Source organism: Melospiza georgiana, chromosome 20 (genome assembly GCF_028018845.1).
Source record: "Melospiza georgiana isolate bMelGeo1 chromosome 20, bMelGeo1.pri, whole genome shotgun sequence".
Taxonomy (NCBI): domain Eukaryota; kingdom Metazoa; phylum Chordata; class Aves; order Passeriformes; family Passerellidae; genus Melospiza; species Melospiza georgiana.
The window spans coordinates 8,365,250-8,383,754 of record NC_080449.1 but is presented as its reverse complement, the minus strand read 5'-3'; the positions used below and the strand labels follow the sequence as shown (position 1 = coordinate 8,383,754).

The 18,505-nt window shown below is 59.6% G+C and overlaps 1 protein-coding gene across 1 annotated transcript; it reads left to right on the top strand.

Annotated features, from left to right (window-relative positions):
* The first annotated feature begins 1,641 nt into the window (after positions 1-1,641).
* Positions 1,642-18,073, top strand: FIBCD1 (fibrinogen C domain containing 1). Its single transcript, XM_058038347.1, has 7 exons — positions 1,642-1,770; positions 6,442-6,918; positions 8,076-8,235; positions 8,870-9,006; positions 13,687-13,783; positions 13,946-14,125; positions 15,513-18,073. The coding sequence occupies exons 1-7, from the start codon at positions 1,699-1,701 to the stop codon at positions 15,770-15,772; spliced, it is 1,383 nt and encodes a 460-aa protein (XP_057894330.1). The 5' UTR covers positions 1,642-1,698; the 3' UTR covers positions 15,773-18,073.
* Positions 18,074-18,505: the final 432 nt, after the last annotated feature.

Below are 18,505 nucleotides of genomic sequence, written 5' to 3'. Positions count from 1 at the left end.
CCGCGCTGCCAGGCCACATGAAGCCAAGATGCATTTCTTTTTAATGATAAGTTTTTATTGTTCGGAGTTCTGCTTAAACAGCTTCCCGGGGGCAGCGCCTCCTGCCTCCAGGAGCCGAGCCCGGCTGGTGCGGGCACACCGAGCGCCAGGGGCACGGGCTGGCCGGGCTCAGCTGCACAGGGAAGTCCTTGAAAATCATCCATGGGGAAGGAGCTGGGCTGGCAGCCACGAGTGAGCATCGCCCGGTAAATCCACACTAAACACCTCTGCAGCCAAAGGCAGGATTTGCACCTGGCTGGGACACAGTGCACACACCCCACACACACACAGAGAACCGAAGGATTGAGGCAAAGCCTGCGCTCCCCTCCCTGCCCCACAGAGCTCTTTGGGAATATTCGCCAGCCCAGCACGCATCCAGCTCTTCCCAAAATAGGGTGTGTGCTCTGGAGACAAACTGCTTGAACCCCTTGTTCCCCATATATGCAAACTGCCACCCCTGTGCCACCCCTGCCCCACAGACAGGCAGCCCCCACCCCAGTGGAGCCACATTGGAGCTGCTGCAGGTCCCGACTGGGGCTGAGCTCCAGGACAGACCCAGGGGGGTTTGGGGGTGCCCAGGGGACCGCCCCATGCTGCAGGACAAGGGGCTGCAGGGCTGCCCAGGAGGTTTCCCAGGGGATTCTCAGCCTGGAGAGAGAGCTCAGCCTCCCCCCAGCCGGATTGAAGCAGCTCTGAGCCATCGCTGCTCTCACGCTGCTCCTCTGAACCTCTCAGCAACGCTCCTGCCCGCAGGTCAGACAAGTGGCAAATAAAAGATTTACGGGAGGTGCGGCAAAGCTCTGGGAAGGGAAAACCACATCCACACGGGAGTGGCGGCACGCGGGGCCGGGAGGGAGCCCTGGCACGCAGGGCTCGGGGCTGGCAGCGCTGGGCTTCGGGCGCCGCTGCGACCCTGCAGGGGCTGGGGGCGGCTGTGCCTCGCCCCGCCGGCCCCGGCTCCGCAGAGTGCGCTGGGATTTGCTCCGAGAGCCCCCCGGCACTTCGGCCAGCCTCGGGCACAAAGGTTTGGGGGGTGGCGATGCCAATGCCGCCCTCTCCGCCCCCCCGCCCGGCACCCTGCCCATCCCTGCCCACCCATGGGACTGAGCCCCACCAGCTCGGGGCGTTCCGCCGGAGGATGTGGGGGCGTTTCTCCGGCAAGGGGTGAGCGGGTTCCGGGGGCACCCCCCGCTCTCCCCTCCGGGCCCTGCAGCACCCCCGATCCCGCTGGCACCCCGCCTTACCTGCTGTGCTGCCACATCTGGGCAGCCGCGGAGCCCGGGGCTGGAGGGGGGGTTCGGCTCCGGGTCCGGAATGATCGGGGGGCGGCAGGCGGTGCTGGGGGGGGCGGGGAGATCCCCCGGGGCATCACCGGGCGGGGTGCCCGGAGCGGGGCCGGGGGAGCCCCGGGGGGGGTCGGGGCGGGCGGGGAGGGAAGATCCACCCCCGTGTCCGTGCCCGTGTCCTCCCTCCCTCCTCTTCCTCCCTCCCTCCTCCTCCTCCTCCTCCTCCTCCTCCGCCGCCGCCGCCGCCGCCGCCCGTCCTCCGCCGCGGCCAGCCGGGCAGCGCGGGCGGGCCGGGGGCTGCGCCGCCGGAGAGGAGGTTTGGGGGGGCTTGTGGGGGTCCGGGCACTTACTTGGGCTGGAAGTTGGCGGCGCGATGGGGAACGAGCGTTGGAAAACCGTGGGAGGAGCCTCGCAACTTGAGGATGGGCAGCAGGAGAAATCACAGGTACGGGGCGGGGGGCAAGGGGGGCAGGGGGTGGGGGTCACCCAGCCCGGGGGTCCCAGCCACCCCCCAGTGTCCCCAGCGAGCTTTTCTCCCGGCGCACCCCAGCGTGGCGAGCTGTCCCCTGTCCCCACCGCGCGGAGCCCCCCGGGCTGCACCTCCTCACCCCCCTCCCAATTAATGCGTTCATTAACCTGCGGGTTAATTAACCCGGGGCTGCCCCGGGTTGGGGCAGCGTGCGATGCTCGGGGGCTACCACACTGCCGAACCGCTGTGAACTGCTGAAATAAAACCCTTTAAAAGGGATTTGGCATCTCAGCTCCGCGCCGCAGCCGGGCTCACCCCTCCCGGTTCGGGGGCTCCCGGCCCCGCTGGGTTTTGGGGGGGCCGGCGCTGCGGCGGCAGAGCCCGCGGTGACACGCGGGGATCCGGCACGTGCCGAGCCCGTTTGCACACCCCGCTGCACGTGTGGCAGCTCCACAGCCCGGCCGAGCGGGCTGCCAGCCCGGCAGGCGCGGGATGGCTCGGCTCGGAAGGGATGTTAAAGATTACCCAGCTCCGACCCCCGCGGCACGGGCAGGGACACCTTGCAGGCTGCTCGACCCCCCATCCAGCCCGGCCCTGGACAGTTCCAGGATAGGCACAGGGATGGGCACGGGCACGGATGCGCGCTGAGCGCGGGCAGGGTGGGAGGAAGGAGTGCGGAGTGTGGGCAAAAGCGTCTGCGAGGAGCTGCAGGACAGCAAATCTCCAGCGAGCCTGTGAGTGAAGGGAAAGGACCCAGAGCTGGCAGCGCTGCCCTCCCTCGGCACCCAGGAGCTGGGCAAGCATGGGGGGCGACACGCTCGACCCCAGCTCTGCCACTCTGACACCCGCAGCAAGGCAAGAGGGGCTTCTGCCCGAATTCTCCTTCTGCCAGCAGCTCAGTGGAGAGGGGCTGCGCGCCCCGGCAGAGCCCTGACCCCCGAGAGAGAAACCAGCCTGCCCTGCCCTCCCCTCCCTGGCAGAGCCCTCCCTGACCCCCGAGAGAGAAACCAGCCTGCCCTGCCCTGCCCTCCCTGGCAGAGCCCTGACCCCCGAGAGAGAAACCAGCCTGCCCTGCCCTCCCCTCCCTGGCAGAGCCCTCCCTGTGCACAGGGATTCGAGCCGTGCCACCCGTCTGGAGCTGCCACCCCCCGGTTTGTGCCCCCGAGGGCGAGCCGGGCAGGGTCAGGACGGATCCAGTCCCACAAGGCAGCGGGGCCGGGTGGTTGGCGCTGGGTTTCAGGGGTGTTCGGAGTTTGCCGTGCTCCGGTGGAGCCCAGCCCAGCCCAGCGTGCTCACCCACAGAGCGGCTCGGTGCTCGCCATCCTGCCCGTGCTCTCTCCTCTCCTCTCCCCATCCGCAGAGAGTGGCGTGCCGAGGCAGCGGTGGCAGGCGGGCTCTGGGTGACGGAGCAGAGCAGGAAAACAGGAGCGGGGTTCGGTTCAGCCGCTCCGTGCCCGCGGGGGTGACACAGCCCCGGCCAGGGCGAGGGGAGGCGGCTGCAGCCCCGAGCCGGGCAGGGCGGGATGGGCAGCGAGGGAGGACAGCGACGGAGAGGGCGAGCAGAGCGAGGATGCAAACTGAGCTCTGAATAAATGATGGGTGCGGGCTGGGGGACCCTGCAGCGCTGGGTGGACCCCGGCAGGGAGGTGCGGGTACCTGGACTAAAGTTACACCAGCAGCTGAGCCTGGGCGATGCAAACCTCGGTGTTCACTTACCTGAGAAGCAGAACAGAGGCTCTGGTTCGTCCCTGGCTCGGGGCACAGCCTGGGGGCAGAGCAGAGCAGCCAGGCTGCAGGAACGCTGCCTGCCATCCCTCTGTCTGCTGGGCTGGAGAGCAGCAGGGATTGTGGCAGGAGCAAAGGGGACTCCTCATCTTAGAGCATCTCCCAGGGCAGAGCTCAGCCTCTGCTGCCCCTGCTCTCCATCCATGCTCTCCAGGGACCAGCCACCGCTGCTCTGGGGACAAGCCAGCTCGTGTCCTTCCCTTCCCACAGGTGTGGAGTGCTGGCGCTGCTTGTCTCTATCCCAGAATGGCCAGTCTGGCTGGCTGAGTGGGCTGGGGGCTGATTTGAGGCTCCTGATGGGGTCCAGAGCTGCTCAGGAAGTGTGGCTGGGTCACCAAGGACCCATGGGTGACCAAGTGTAGATCCTGTGCCAGGGCAGGGCATGGGGAGCCCAACTCACCAGGGACACAACCATCCCTTGGATGCTGCCTGGGGCTCCCTCCAGGCTCCAGAGCAGGTTTGCAAGTGAAGATCTGCTCATCCCAGGCACCACTCAGTCACACAGATTCTGCTCTCCTTAGGAAAGATGATTTCAAGACACTGGGACCTCCAGCCCAGTGGATATCCCCAGGGGAACATCAATAACCAGGGCAGGGGGGTGTCTTACAGCTGTCCAAAAGTCTTGGCAAGAACTCCAGGAGCTTGAGGCCGTGGAACAGACAGCAGGAACCCTATGGATGATGAGAGCTGGCTCATGGCGAGGCAGGAGTGAGTGGCAGGGGGTGTCTGCAGGGTCCCTTGCCCAGCTGGGCATGCTGCTGCAGTGCTGCTGTGCTGGAGGGGCTTGGGGGGCCCCCCAGCCCAGTTTGGAGCGCTGCTGGTGCCACTGGCTGGGTTTGCCTCCTCTCCCCACTGCAGGTTGCCAGGTAACACAACCTGCCAGCAAAACGCCGTGGGACTCCTGAGGCTGCTGCCACTCAGGATCCTGCAGCCACAAGCAGGGGGGATCCCTTTGCAAGGGGATTGGCCTCAGTTCCTGCTGCTGGTGGGAGGGCAGTGATTGTGGGCCTTGAGGGCTGGAAAACAGCTGGATACAGCTCCTGGTGTGGTGCACAGCCAGGCAGAGCTGTGAGGTTTTGGTGGCTGGCATTTGTGTGGCTGTGGGAAGAGGAGCCTCATCCACTCATGGCTCTGTTTTGGGAGCTCTCACAGCTCAGAGGGGACGTTGTGCCCTGCAGCTCCTCCATGTGCCCCTCGAGCTGGGCATGGCTCATTGTGGGGAGCAGCATGGGAGGGCACAAAGCCCTGGAGATGAGAGTGCTGTGACAGCCAGGACAACCACAGGGACAGGGCCCCTGCTCACCCCGTAGATCCCACTGACACTGGCCTTTGGTCAGCAGCCACCCCTCCTGTCACTTCAGGGTGCTGAGGGGCCCAGCTGAGCCCAGGTCCTGGGTGCCCATTTAAGGATGTGAGCAATGGGCATCTGCCGCCTCTGTCTGCCACCATCCTGCTGCTCGTGGGTGTCCCCTGTGCCCCCAAGCAGGGCTCTGTGTCTACACACACACCAGGCAAACTCCTCAAGACCCTGCTTGCCCAGAGTTTCCCTTATTGCCTTTGACATCTCCTTTTAACCTGCGCCGAGGGGCTGAGCCTGGGGCTGTGTCCTCCCTGCAGGTGGCTTCCATTCAGCCCAGTGCTGTTTGATCTCCCTCCATGGAGAGGGGCAGAAACCCAGAGCCCACCCAGGGGCTGGTGGGGGACCCTCAGCCCCCCAGCCAACCCTGCTGCTGCTGTGGGGTCACCTTAATGCAAATGGTTGCGTGAGAGGGAACGAAATGAAGGGTGCTTGAAGGAAGGTGTCACTCCAGATAGATGTGCACGGGAGGGGACAGGGCCTGGGAAATCTTTGCAGATGCAGCAATTTTCCCCTCGTTTCTGGGCAAAGTAGTCTTTGTCTCTCTGAATCTGCAGTTTGCTGCCAGCCCTGCAATTCCTTGTGACAGCCGTGGCCAGGGTCAGGGGGAAATCACAGCCTCTGTCCTGCAGGTGTAACGAGCAGGGGAGGGGACAGGGAGCCGATGGGATCGGGTGGCAGCTCACCTGCTCTGCTCTGACTGCGCTGGCACTCGAGGCTCTGCAGGGAGAAAAGGCTCCTGGTGGGCATGGAGCAGGTGCCAGGGGCTGAGCCCGTGGCTCTGAGCAGCAGCAGAGCTGCCAGAGGGGCTGGGGGGGTCAGAGACCTTTCCCACAGCGACTCTCCCTTGCCAGGAGGCTCTGGGACTGATCCAAAGCTTTGGGAGCAGCTCTGCCCCCTCCAGCAGGAAATGATGAGGGATGAAGGGGATGAAGATAAGTTGCCTGGCATAGCTGGGAGCTGCCCTGTGCAGAGCAGGTCCCCACATTACTCAGTGACCCCAGCACAGCCCCACAGCCACCAGTGCTGCTCTCCCTGTGGTCCTGCTGTGAGGGACACGAGGTGTTTTCCAATTTTCCCCCCACATTTGTGCCCAGGGCAGCAGGGAGCCCCCCCCACATCTCCAGGGGAGCCAGGGCTGCTCCAGCCGAGGATCAGGGCTGTAAATAAAACATGCCACGGGAGCGGGCGGTGCCGTGCCTTGCTCTCGTTATTATTTCATGCCCGCTCCCCAGCGGGCTCGGCAGCTCTGTTCACTCACGGCTCACCCGTGTCCCTGAAGGGCTCCCTGGGTCCCCACCCTCCCTCACAGCCATTGCCAGACCCCAAATCCCAGGCAGAGCCTGCCTGTGAGGGGATGGGCTGTGCTGATGGCCTCCATGTCCCTGCAGGGCTCCTGGAGTCCCCACCCTCCCTCAGAGCCATTGCCAGACCCCAAACCCCATTCAGAGCCCACCTGTGGGGTGAGGGGATGGGGCTGATGGCGTGTCCGTGTCTGCCCACAGAGGATGAGCTGTGGCTACATCCTGTGCACCGTGCTGCTCTCGGTGGCCGTGCTCCTGGCCGTGACGGTCACCGGCGCCATCCTCTTCATGAACCACTACCACACGCCCGTCACCGAGCCGCCCCCCGTCATCAGCACCAACCCCGAGGAGGCCAACGCGCTGGTGACCATCGAGAAGGCCGACAGCTCCCGCATCAACATCTTCATCGACCCCAACTGCCCCAGCGCCGCCGGCGCCCTGGGCCGCGTGGAGGGCCTGCAGAGCTCCCTGCTGCACGCCCTCACCGAGCACGACGCCGAGGCCAAGGCCACCAAGAGCCAGCAGAAGGCCCTGCTGGTGACGGTGGCGGACGAGGTGGCCAAGCTGCTGAGCCACGCCGCGCAGCTGCGTGCCGACTGCGACGGGCTCAAGAAGGGGCACAGCGCCATGGGGCAGGAGCTGAGCGCCCTGCAGGGAGAGCAGGGCAGGCTCATCCAGGTGAGCTGGGGCTGGCAGTGCCAGGCAGGGCAGGCCCCACTCCTCCTGCCACCGTGAGCCACCCAGCTGCAATCCCCTACCACCACCCCAACCTGAACCTCCTCACTTCTCCTCCTCCTTACCCTAGGACTAGTGTACGAATGAATTCAAGGCGGATTAGAATGAGCAGAATAACAGAAACTACCACCCTACAATTTTCTTTATATCCTACCTCCACCTAAGCCTCTACTCAGCCTTCACTCTAAGCAGCCTAGGCCCAGCCTTCCACCAAACACACCTATCCTAACCCACTGAACCCCGCAACATCCCTGGGGGTGGAATTCCCTGTGCCAATATCCCTGTGGCATGGCTGCTCCTGCCCTCAACATCCAGGGGAGAGCTCCAGGTGAAGGAGCTGAGGTTGACGGTAAGGGCTTGGGAATTGGAAGGTGGAAGTGTCTCCCTGCCAAACCACCCCAGTGCCAGTGAGCCTGGTGTGCAGCCTCCCACCTTGTGGGTGTCCCAGCTCCAGGTTCAGTTTGGGAGCTCCAGACAGAGCAAAGCACACCACAGAATCTTCCCAAGGGCAGTTCATGCAGCAATCAGCTCCCCCTCTTTACAGCCCCCAAAATTTCCCAGCCAATGAGCTGTGTTGAAATGCTTACCTGAGTATGCCAGGGCTCTGCCAGGTGTCACAGCAAGATCCAGGGCATGGCTCCATGCCTGACCCTCCTGGTACTCAGCTCCCTCTGCCCAGCGCTGCTTGTTTCTCGCTGCTTCCCATCCTGGTGCTCTGCCACAGCCACGCCGTGTCCCTGTCCCAGCCTGGGTCACCTCAGGGGATGACAGGAGCTGGGGGCTGCCTCAGGACACGGCTATTCCTGCCGCCTCCGTCATCCTGCCCTTGCCCAGAGATACCCCTTATCCCACGGGATTGCAGCACCACTGCACCCAGGTTTGGGGATCTCTCCTTCCTGGGGGCAGTAGGTGCTTATCTGGACCTTGACCCCTGCCAAAAATCAAGAGATAAAGAGATAAAGCAACAGAGATGTTTTATGGGATTTACACCCTGGCATTGCCGAGCACAGCAGTCAGGGGGGCAGGGAGGGATGTGGAAGGGGTTTAACCATTTCCCCCTCATTTCTGTGTCCCCCCCCACCCCGTGTCCCTGCCCGCAGCTGCTGTCGGAGAGCCAGAGCAGCATGGCCCGGCTGGTGAGCTCGGTCAGCGACGCGCTGGACTCGCTGCAGAGGGAGCGCGGCGGGGCCCGGCCCCGGCTCAAGGCTGACCTGCAGCGAGCCCCGGCCAGGGGAGCCCGGCCCCGGGGCTGCTCCAACGGTGAGAGGCACCCCTGGGGACAGGGATGGGCCTGGGGAAGCTCGGGGCAGGGAGGAATCACCCTGCATGGGGCAGAGCATCCTGGAGAGGGGATTAATACAGTGCAGGAGGTGAGAGAGGGAAAGGAGTGTCCTGGGAGGGGGAGTTCTCAATCTGCAGCTCCCAGTCATCCATAAACCAGCCCAAAAGCCCTTTCACACCCTTGCAAAGCTCCTACAGAGGGTAGCAGGGACCAGGCAGAGCATTCACCTCCGTCGGGTGTGGAAGGTGGCCGTGCACAGTCACATCCCTCAGCCTTGGGTTGGGATGCAGCTGAGGAGCCTGTCCTGGAGCTGGGAGCATGTGCCCACAGCCTCCCTGGGCACTGGCTGTCCCTTGTCCCCATCTGGGTGCCAGCTTGCCCTTGCCATCCCACAGGGACATGAGGGCAGTCCCTGCCAGCTGCTGGGGAGCCCCATGGTGGTGGCATCCCCCTTGGCACTGCTCGCCCCGAGAGGAGAAGGGAGGAAAAGAGCAAAGCAGCGCCAAGCTGCAAGCAAGGTTGGGAGCCTGGAAGAAATGGCAAGGCATTAAATTAGCCCATTAATTAACCAGCTTTCCCCTCACCCCACCCCACCCCGATGGCACCCTGCAGGCTCCCGGCCCCGAGACTGCTTTGACATCTACGTGAGTGGGCAGCAGGAGGACGGGATTTACTCCATCTTCCCCACCCACTTCCCCGATGGCTTCCAGGTCTACTGTGACATGAGCACGGACGGGGGCGGCTGGACGGTGAGTGAGCTGCCAGCACCCCGCTGGGGACATGGGGACACAGGGACATGGGGACACAGGGACATGGGGACACGGGGACATGGCGCTGCTGGCCCTGCTGGGCGGGGGAGATGGCACTGGGACACTTGGGGGTGTCACCAGGAGGGACAGGTGATGCCAGGGGGGCTGGCTGTGCAGCCAGTGGTGAACCCTGAGCTGGAGCCAGCGCCTGCCTGCACTGCGGAGCTGAGCTGGGGCTGGAGGGGTTCAGGAGGGAGTTGGTGCCACCTCTGGGATTTGTCCCTCTCAGCAGGGCTGGGCTGTGCCATGGGCCATGTGGCTGTGCATTGCCCCATCGGGGCAGTGCTGGGGCTCAGGCAGACCCCAAACCCGGCCATTTGGCCTCATTTAAGGCCGGGCTGCCTGGGGCACCTCTGCTGATTCACTCCCTGTCCGATTCACTCTGCCACAGCGGCTGCAACGGGCTGTGATCACAGCAATGGGGGGGGGACAGGGCTCTGCCACTGCCCCAGGGAGCAGCTGGGGGTCAGCAGCACCCCCTGGCCTGGAGGGCATCACTTGGGGTGCCAGCAGGTGTTGGGGGTCTCGCCAGGCAGCCTGTGCCCTGGGGACATGCTGGGCCAGGACCCCTCCAGCTGGGCGCTCTAGGAAACAAATCCCCACCCTCTGATCCCCCTAAGCAGCTTGGAGCAGGGCCAGCAGGGAGCTTAGCCCCCCTGCCCTCAGGGGCTGCTGAGAGCCCACCCAGGGCAGGAGGGACCTGTGGTGGGTACCAGGGTGGTACCACAGCTCCGGTGGGGAAACTGAGGCACAGCACAGCCAGGACCTCAGCTCTAGGGGGATTACAGAGGGGAGAGGGGACCCTTCGGGCTCCCCAAGGTGCAGAGGGTCCTTGCAAACGCCGTGCACAGCCTGCACAGCCTCTGCCAGCCCCAGCCAAGCCTGAAGAGCAGCCCAAGGTGATTAGTGAGACACTCAGAGGCTTATTTAAAGCTGCTGCAGACGGGAGGGCTCGGCTGGGCTGGGGAGGGGGCTCAGCGAGGGTTTCTGAGCCTGGGAGTGCAGTGGCACAGACACCACAGAGCTCTGCCCTGCCTGGGTGGGACCAGGAGCCAAAGCAGGACCCCAGAGACAGCCAGGGCTGGGCTGAGGGTGCCCACCCCAGGCTCCTGTTCTGGGGGTGCTCTGCAGCAGAGGGTCCCAAACGTGCCCCCAGTGCCGTGGGTGCAGGGATGGTCTCAGCCAGCTCTGGGGGGCTGGGGGGGCACTGCCTGATCCAGGCTCCAGGTGAGCCATGGCATGGATGGGTGCTGTGGGGCAGAGCCTGGGAAATTCCCTTCCCTTCCCTTCCCTTCCCTTCCCTTCCCTTCCCTTCCCTTCCCTTCCCTTCCCTTCCCTTCCCTTCCCTTCCCTTCCCTTCCCTTCCCTTCCCTTCCCTTCCCTTCCCTTCCCTTCCCTTCCCTTCCCTTCCCTTCCCTTCCCTTCCCTTCCCTTCCCTTCCCTTCCCTTCCCTTCCCTTCCCTTCCCTTCCCTTCCCTCTGGAATGATTTCTCCTGACATTTGGGCTCATTTGCATGTGGGTGGGTGGGTGGAAGCGATGGCAGCCGCTGAATCAATTTTGACTCGGGAGCCTGGGAGCTGCTGAGCTCAGCTTTAGGCTGCCTGGGCAGCTCAGAGGCCAGGGCCAGAGCTCAGGACCTCGCTGTCCCCAGAGCCTGCTCTGCAGGGTCCTGCTGGCTCCCTGTCCCCACCCTGGGGGTTTTGTCCCCCCTCGGTCCTGCCCAGCAGCAGCAGGGCCACATTTGTGCTGCTGGGGATGTGGCTCTGGGTCAGTGCCACCCATGCCCTGTGCCCAGCACTGCCTGGGGCTGCAGTGGCTCCCTGGGGCTGCCCAGCCCAGCTCTGCCCCTCACACTCACCTCTGGCTCTTTCTCGAAGTGATGATGGCATGGTGGAGGTCCAGGGAGCTCAGCAGGGCTCCAGAAGTGTCCTTTTCACATGATGTCTTCAGAGTGTCTTTGCTAATGTCCCACGCTCCTCCCAGTGCCCCTGAGCCTCCATTGCTCCTCATTTGGGGCAAAATCCCCTGGATCAGCACCTCAGCTCCTCAGCATCACCTCAGGTGGTGCGAGCACTGGGAAATGTTGGAGAGCCGAAGAAAGCAGGAGAAAAGACTGTGCCAGCAGCACAAGGGCTGTGGTGACATCAGGTGACAGCTCCCAGCCTCAGGGGTGCCTGCTGTGCTGGGACACTGCTGGGGATGGCCTCAGCAGCCTGGAGAGGGGTCCTGGGCAGGGATGGGGCTGGGCATTGACACTGGGCTGGGGTAAAACACAGGCAGGGCTGAGAGGAGCCACAGAAACGCGTTCTGTTTCCAAGGATGTGGTTTATGTGCCACCACAAACAGGACAAGACAATTCTGCTGGCAGGGCCAGGCAGGAGCAGCTCCTGGGAGGGCAGAGCTGCCAGCTCTGGTGTTCACAGCTGTCCCAAGGCACTGGCACATCCTGGGGCCTGGCTCTGCACTGCCCACAGCTTCTCCCTGGCTTTCTTTGGGTCTCCCTGCTATGACAGGGCTCAGAGAACACCCCGGGCTCTGTGCCATGGCTGCCAAAACTGGACCAGGAGCCTGAGCTCTGTGCTGGTGATGTCCCCACGCTGGGAGCTTCAAGCCCAGCAGGATCTTGGTGGAGCTGAGGGAGAGGAAGCTGCCAGTGGCAGGCACAGGCTGGTGCTCCCACTTTTCACTGCTTTCAACCCATTTTTCTGGGTTTGTGTCTTTGCAGGAGCCTGTCCCTGCCCCACAGGGGCAACTGGGGGAGGCAGAGAACGAGGGAGATAAATATTTCAGCCTTGCCTTTAAAGAAGGGAGGGAAATCCTTTTTGCTTAAGAGGGGGGTGATGCATATTTGATGAGGAGGGAAAGAGCAGCGAGGCAGGGCTGGAACACGATGATCCTGCAGGTCACTGGTGCACCCAACATCCCCAGCACCCACAGAGGGTGATGAGGAGGCTCCCACAGCCCTGCCTGCACCTGGAGGGTGCAAAAAGAGGCACAGAAGGGATTGTGCATGAGAGATGGTGAGGATGGAGCAGGACACAGGGACTGCAGCACTCACCAGCAACAAACCTGGTTTCAAACCCCTTTGGGGCTGAGTCTGGTGGGCTGAGAGGCACTGAGGCCTCTCCTGGGATGATTCCTGAGCTGTGCCAAGGCTCAGGCAGCGGAGCCCTGTCCCACACGCTTCCCTGGGCACCACTCAGGCAATTGGCCTATTTAGAGCCGTGGCTCAAAGCCGATTAGGAGGGAGCACTGGTGCTGCAGCCACTGCCTTCCCCACGCCAGCCACGGAGCTGGTGGTGGCTGGGGAAAAGCAGCTTCAGGCCCCTGTCCAGCCACGCTGTCCCCCTTTCCCAGCAAGGCTGAAGAAAGCCCCTTTAAATGGGCTTAACCACAGCTTCTCAAGTGCTCAACGCGGGGATAAAAATTAAGGCTCTAATTCTAGAAGGTAAGTACAGCAGGATCAGAGCTGTGCCAGAGCCTCAGCCAGCCCCAAAAACGCCCATCTGGGGAAGGGAAAACACTGAGAGCTTCACAAGGGGGTTCTGCTTTGTGTGCCAGGGTGAAAAACCTGTATGGGAGGGCAGGAGCAGCAAGGGGAAGCAAAGGAGAGTGGCTTCCCCCAACTCCAGGGCTCATCCACATTCCCCAGTCCTGGAAGCTCAGCTGGGCAGCTCTGAAGATGGGGTGCTCTGGCCCCTGGCAGGGCTCTGCCCAAGCCACCAAGTGTCCCAGCTGTCCCCAGCACGGCCTCGGGAGCACAGAGCTCAGTGGCAATGGGGCAGGCTTGCTCAGCCAACTTTAATGCAATTAATCCAGGGCTGGAGGCTTAATTAAGTTCAAATGGTCGGGCATGAAGCAGCATTTTCTGGATCGCCGTCAATAAATCAAACCCAAAAGTATGGATAAAAGGGGATGGAACACACAGGGCACACGGGCTGGTGAGCAGATGGGAAAGGGAAAGGCTCTGAGCAAAGCTGCATTGAGCCCTGGATCTGCCTGGGATCTGGGGGCTCTGCAGGGCTCAGGGCAGGCAGTGCCTCACAGCTAATTTCTCTGGGAGATTAATGAGGCTGTCAGAGAGATGATGTTTTATAATGGGGTGCCTGCCCAGGAGGGCAAGGAGATCCAGGAGGAGGAAATCAGCCCCGCTGGGTTTTTGCACAGTTCTGGGCACCCACTGTTGGCAGGAGGGCTCACAGCAACGTGGGCACCCTGTGCTGCAGGACAGAGCTTGGGTTGTGCCCTCTGTGTCCCTGCTCCCCTGTGCAGGGGCAGCCTGCAGGGTGTCCATCACCCCAGGGACACCACAGACTTCCCAAGGAACTTCAGGTTCACCCACAGCTTCCCAAGGAACTTCAGGTTCCCAAAGAACTCAGGTTTCCCCAGCTCTGCTCACATTTCCAGACAGAGGATCCTGGGAAGGGTTTTGCCTGAACGGACTCACCCACCCCTGGGATGGAGCATTTCCCCGGGGAGCTCATCCCCGGTGCAATCACTGAGCCGACAGGGCTTAATTTGTGCTGCTAATTAAACAGGGGTGGGCAGCAGGGCGGGGAGCAGAGGGGTCCCACAGGCTGGGAGCAGCCCCACAGCTGATGCCCTTTGTGTGTCCCCAGGTGTTCCAGCGGCGGGAGGACGGCTCCGTGAACTTTTTCCGCGGCTGGGAAGCCTACCGGGACGGCTTTGGGAAGCTGACAGGAGAGCACTGGCTGGGTGCGTGGGGCTGGCACTGCTGGCTCCTGGCAAAGCCTGGGCAGCTCCGGGGCTCCTTTGTGATGGAGGGGACGCCGAGACCCCCACGCGTGGGCTGGGAGGGAGGGAGGGGCTGCAGCCCTGGGCACGCCATCCCCACACTCACCCCTTTGCCTCTGCCAGGGCTCAAGAGGATCCACCTGCTGACGGTGCAGGGCAGCTACGAGCTCCGCATCGACCTGGAGGACTTCGACAACGGCACCGCCTTCGCCCACTACGGCAGCTTCGGGGTGGGGCTCTTCTCCGTGGACCCCGAGGAGGACGGGTACCCCATCAGCATCGCCGACTACTCAGGGACTGCAGGTGGGGCACCAGGATGGGGGGCACATCTCCCATGGGTGGGGAGGTCCACAGCTGTGGTGGTGTTCACAGGGGAATTAGGAAGAGGGAAGCGACAAGGATCTAACTCCATGTTTCATAAGGCTAATGTATTATTTTATCAAAATAAATATTATTTATATTTATATAAAAATATATTCTATTTTATATACAAATAGTATCTATATATAAATAATATTAATATATAAGACTAATATATTGTTTTATTAAAATAAATATTATTTATATTTATATAAAAATATATTCTATTTTATATACAAATAGTATCTATATATAAATAATATTCATATATAAATAATATGTATTATTCATATATATTATTATATATAAATAATATAGAAATAGATATTTTTATATAAATAAATTTATATAATATCTGTACATAACTATATTTTAATATAAATATAATATTAAAATATAATATTATATTAAAAACATATATATTTTTATATAGTATATATAATTATATAAAAATATATATATTATATATATCATATATATAATTATAATATATAATATATCTATAATCATATATATTTGTATATATAATAATAATATATATTATATATATTTTATATATATAAAATATATATAATTATATATATTAAAATATAATATTATATTAAAAATATAATATTATATTAAAATATTATATTATATTAAAGTATTTATATAGAAATAGATCTTTCTATATAAATAAACTTATATATTTGTACATAACTATATTTTAATATAAATATTATAAATTTATAGATAGACATAAATATATAATTTAATATAAAATATAATCTAAAGATATAAATATATAATTTAATGTAAAATTATATATTTTATATATAATTTATATTTATATAGTATAAATATATATTTTTATTATGCAAAATATAAATATTATATTATTTATAATTATAGTGATATATATTATATTAAAACTATACTAAAATAATAGAAGAAAGGATTTCATCAGAAGGCTTGGACAGAACAGAAAAGGAATTAAAATGGAATGATAATAAAATCTTGTGACTGACCAGACAGTCCAATACAGCTGGACTGTGATTGGCCGTTAATTAGAAACAACTACATGAGACTAATCAAATATCCACCTGTTGCATTGCACAGCAGCAGATAATTGTTGTTTATATTTTACTCCTGAGGCTTCTCAGGAGAAAAAAAATTTCCATAAAACGTCTGTGACACACAGCCATCAAACCCCCTTGCTGGGGTGTTCCAGTGTGCCATGGCAGCGGCACCAGCTGCATCCCTGCGGCTTTGGGGAGCTGAGGGTGGGTGAGGTCGGGGATCTGCTGGAGGAGCAGGAGGTGCCCATCAGGACTCCTTTCCCCCGGCACAGGTGACTCCTTCCTGAAGCACAACGGGATGAAGTTCACCACCAAGGACCTGGACAACGACCACTCGGAGAACAACTGCGCCTCCTTCTACCACGGCGCCTGGTGGTACCGCAACTGCCACACGTCCAACCTGAACGGGCAGTACCTGCGCGGCCACCACAGCTCCTACGCCGACGGCATCGAGTGGTCCTCCTGGACCGGCTGGCAGTACTCGCTCAAGTTCACCGAGATGAAGATCCGGCCCATCCGCGAGGAGAATTAGCTGATGGCATCTGCCCCCCTCACCGTGCCCGCTCCCCTGCCCCTCCCCAGCTCCCTGCAGACCCACTCCCTCAGCTGCCACCCTCCTCATCCTCTCCGAGGGCTTGCCCACCTCTGAGGGGCTCCTGGGGAGCATCTGCTGCCACTGAGGGTGACTTTGGCTCCTGGGCACCCAGAGGTGTTGTCAGAGTTTAGCTTCCCACTGCCACGACCAGGCGTCCTGGCCAGAGTGTGACCCACGGCCTGTGCTCCTGGCTGGGGCACAGAGGTTGCAGGTGTTTGGGCAGAGGTGCCCAGCAGGAAGGAAAGGATGGAGGAGGGAGGGATGCAGCAGCCCAGGCAGGCTGAGCACCTCTGGTCACCTCTGCCCTGGGCACTGACACCTGGCAGTGGGCTCACCAAGCGGGCAAAGGGCTGGGGGCATTGTTGTGGGGAACCCCAGCCCCCCAAAGCCACAGGACTGGGATGAGGCTGCTCCAGCTCCCCCATGGTGCTACTGGTGATGGGGAGGCTCAGCTGGGGAAGCCTGACGTGCCAGCAATTCCTCCTTGGGCTGCAGAACGTTCTCCCCTGCCCCTGCAGGAGCAGCGCGGCTGGGGAGGGACAACCACCAGCTCCTTACTCCCCACTGTCCCTGTCCTGGCTCCTGGAGCCCCCCAGCTGGCCAGGACACCCCAAAGTGAGCCAGAGCAGCGCTGCAAGGACGCACACCCAGAACTGAGCTCAGCACAGAGCTGCTTTGGCAGTGCTGGGCAAACAGGGAGCACAGCAAGGAAGAGGAGGAGGCGAGGAAGGCTCACTTCCCAACACAGCTCTGCCTGCAGTTCACAGCCCCTCCCTCCCAACCAGACCCACTGGATTCACATCAGACTTTCACCATGCAAAGGCTGTGACCTTCCCCAGACCCTTGGGGCGGCTCAGCTCCATCTCCCAGTGAGCCCCCTCTGCTCACTGCTGGCCTGGACACTGCACTCTGAGCTGTGGCACTGGCTGGGCACCTGCAGATATCCAAAGCCTTTCATTTCCTCAAATCCTGTTAAGGTTTTGCAAAAGAGGAGCCCCGAGTGGGGCTTAGCATCTGCAGGGCCCTGATAACCGGGCAGTAGCACCAGCCAGCCCAGGCAGGAGCTGCCGTGGGACTGATGTCTCCTGCTAGCTCCCTGGAAGGACTCAAATGGGGGATTTTGTCCAAAAAAACTGAGAACCAAATGTGATCAGACTCTGGACCGAGAGGGGAGGGGACAGACAGAGCCCTGCCACCCTTTACAGCATTCTCTGCCTGTGCTACAGCAGAGCCCTGCCCCAAGAAACAGCATCAGACAGACAGATGGACTGAGGAGGGGAGGAAAACTCTTCCTGTCTCCATTTCCAGGGGAGCTTAAAGCACGGGGAGATCAAAGGCTCAGCTTCCCAACTGTGCCAGGTTTGTACTTCCCTCTGTGAATCTCCTTTTTTTTTTAAGCCTTCCCCACCTCGGATCTTGTGCTGGACAAGATCTCTCACCCACTGGGTGAGTGTCTGTCTGTCTGCCCTGACAGAGAAACAGACAAACCATGCACTGGGATCACCACAGCTTTTACTCTGCCAGAGAGATCCTGCAGAGCCCTCAGGGCAGGGAGAGCTCTGAGCCAAGGGCACTCAGCTCTGAGCACTCCATCCATGCCCAGAACGATGGGCACTGGGGGAACTCAGCAGTGGCATTTCTCAGCACAACAGCAGGAGCCCTGACAGCTTCCAAGGAGCTTCCTGCAGTCCACTGGACCTTTCTGGAAAAGTTCTGCCTGCACCCATCTTTACTTTTCGATCAGTTATTTCGGTGGGTTAGCTGTGGCTGGGTTTTCTGATGCTTTGGGCAGGAATGCACATGGAACCATGTGCTGGGTGGGAAGGCTCATCCCCCCCCAGACCCCTCCCCTGGTCATGCCAGGGAGGGAATGTTGTACGTTGGTTTGTTGGTAGCACATCCTTGTGTAGCCGCCTGTGTCACCCAGGACCCCCCAGAGATTTGTTTTGACTTGCACGAGAGGTTTTTAATCCATGCCAAGACGCAGGATTTCCCAGGATTATTCCCAAGAGCTCAAGCATTGCTCCATGGCCCTGGATTAGGTTAAACCCATCTGTGGTGACACCTCCCTGGGAAGGGGTGGGCAGGGGTGACCGCGGGGCTGGGATGTGGCCGTGGACCTTCCAGAGCAGCCCTGGGCCAGGCCGTGGTGTGTAGCAGTGCTGTGAAGTCTAGGTCGTGTGTGAGTGTGTCCAAAGCTGTACATGTGGACTTTCTAAACTCCTTAATAAAAGGATCTCATCGTTACTCACCGTGTGACAGCTGTGACAGCGCGGGGACACGGCCAGAGGGACAGCAGAGGGAGTGGCACTGAATCCCTGCAGCTCCTCGCTGTGCTGGGGGATGGATCCTTCACCATGCCAGGCTCATGGCACAGCATCCCTGGGGACTTGGCCACCACACCAAAACCACCCTGCAAAACAAGAGCTGAGACACCCAGGGGCTGAGGAGGCTCCCCAGAGCTCCAGCCCAAACCAAGGCCCTGCAGGACATTGGGGTGGCCTTGGCACTGTCAGGGCGGCACTCTCTGTGCCACGGGGACCTGCTCTGATGGACAGAGCACCGAGCAATGCCCCAGTCCCTCCCTGCTGCCCACTCCAATTCCACTGCCACAGCCAGGACACACCTGGAGGGGACAGCAGGGTGCCTTGGGGACCATGTTGCAGCAAT

Coding starts and splice junctions, on each gene's coding strand:
- FIBCD1 (XM_058038347.1), top strand. CDS start 1,699: ATGGGGAACGAGCGTTGGAAAACCGTGGGAGGAGCCTCGCAACTTGAG. Junction 1,771..6,441: donor GGCAGCAGGAGAAATCACAG/GTACGGGGCGGG, acceptor GTCTGCCCACAG/AGGATGAGCTGTGGCTACAT. Junction 6,919..8,075: donor AGCAGGGCAGGCTCATCCAG/GTGAGCTGGGGC, acceptor CCCTGCCCGCAG/CTGCTGTCGGAGAGCCAGAG.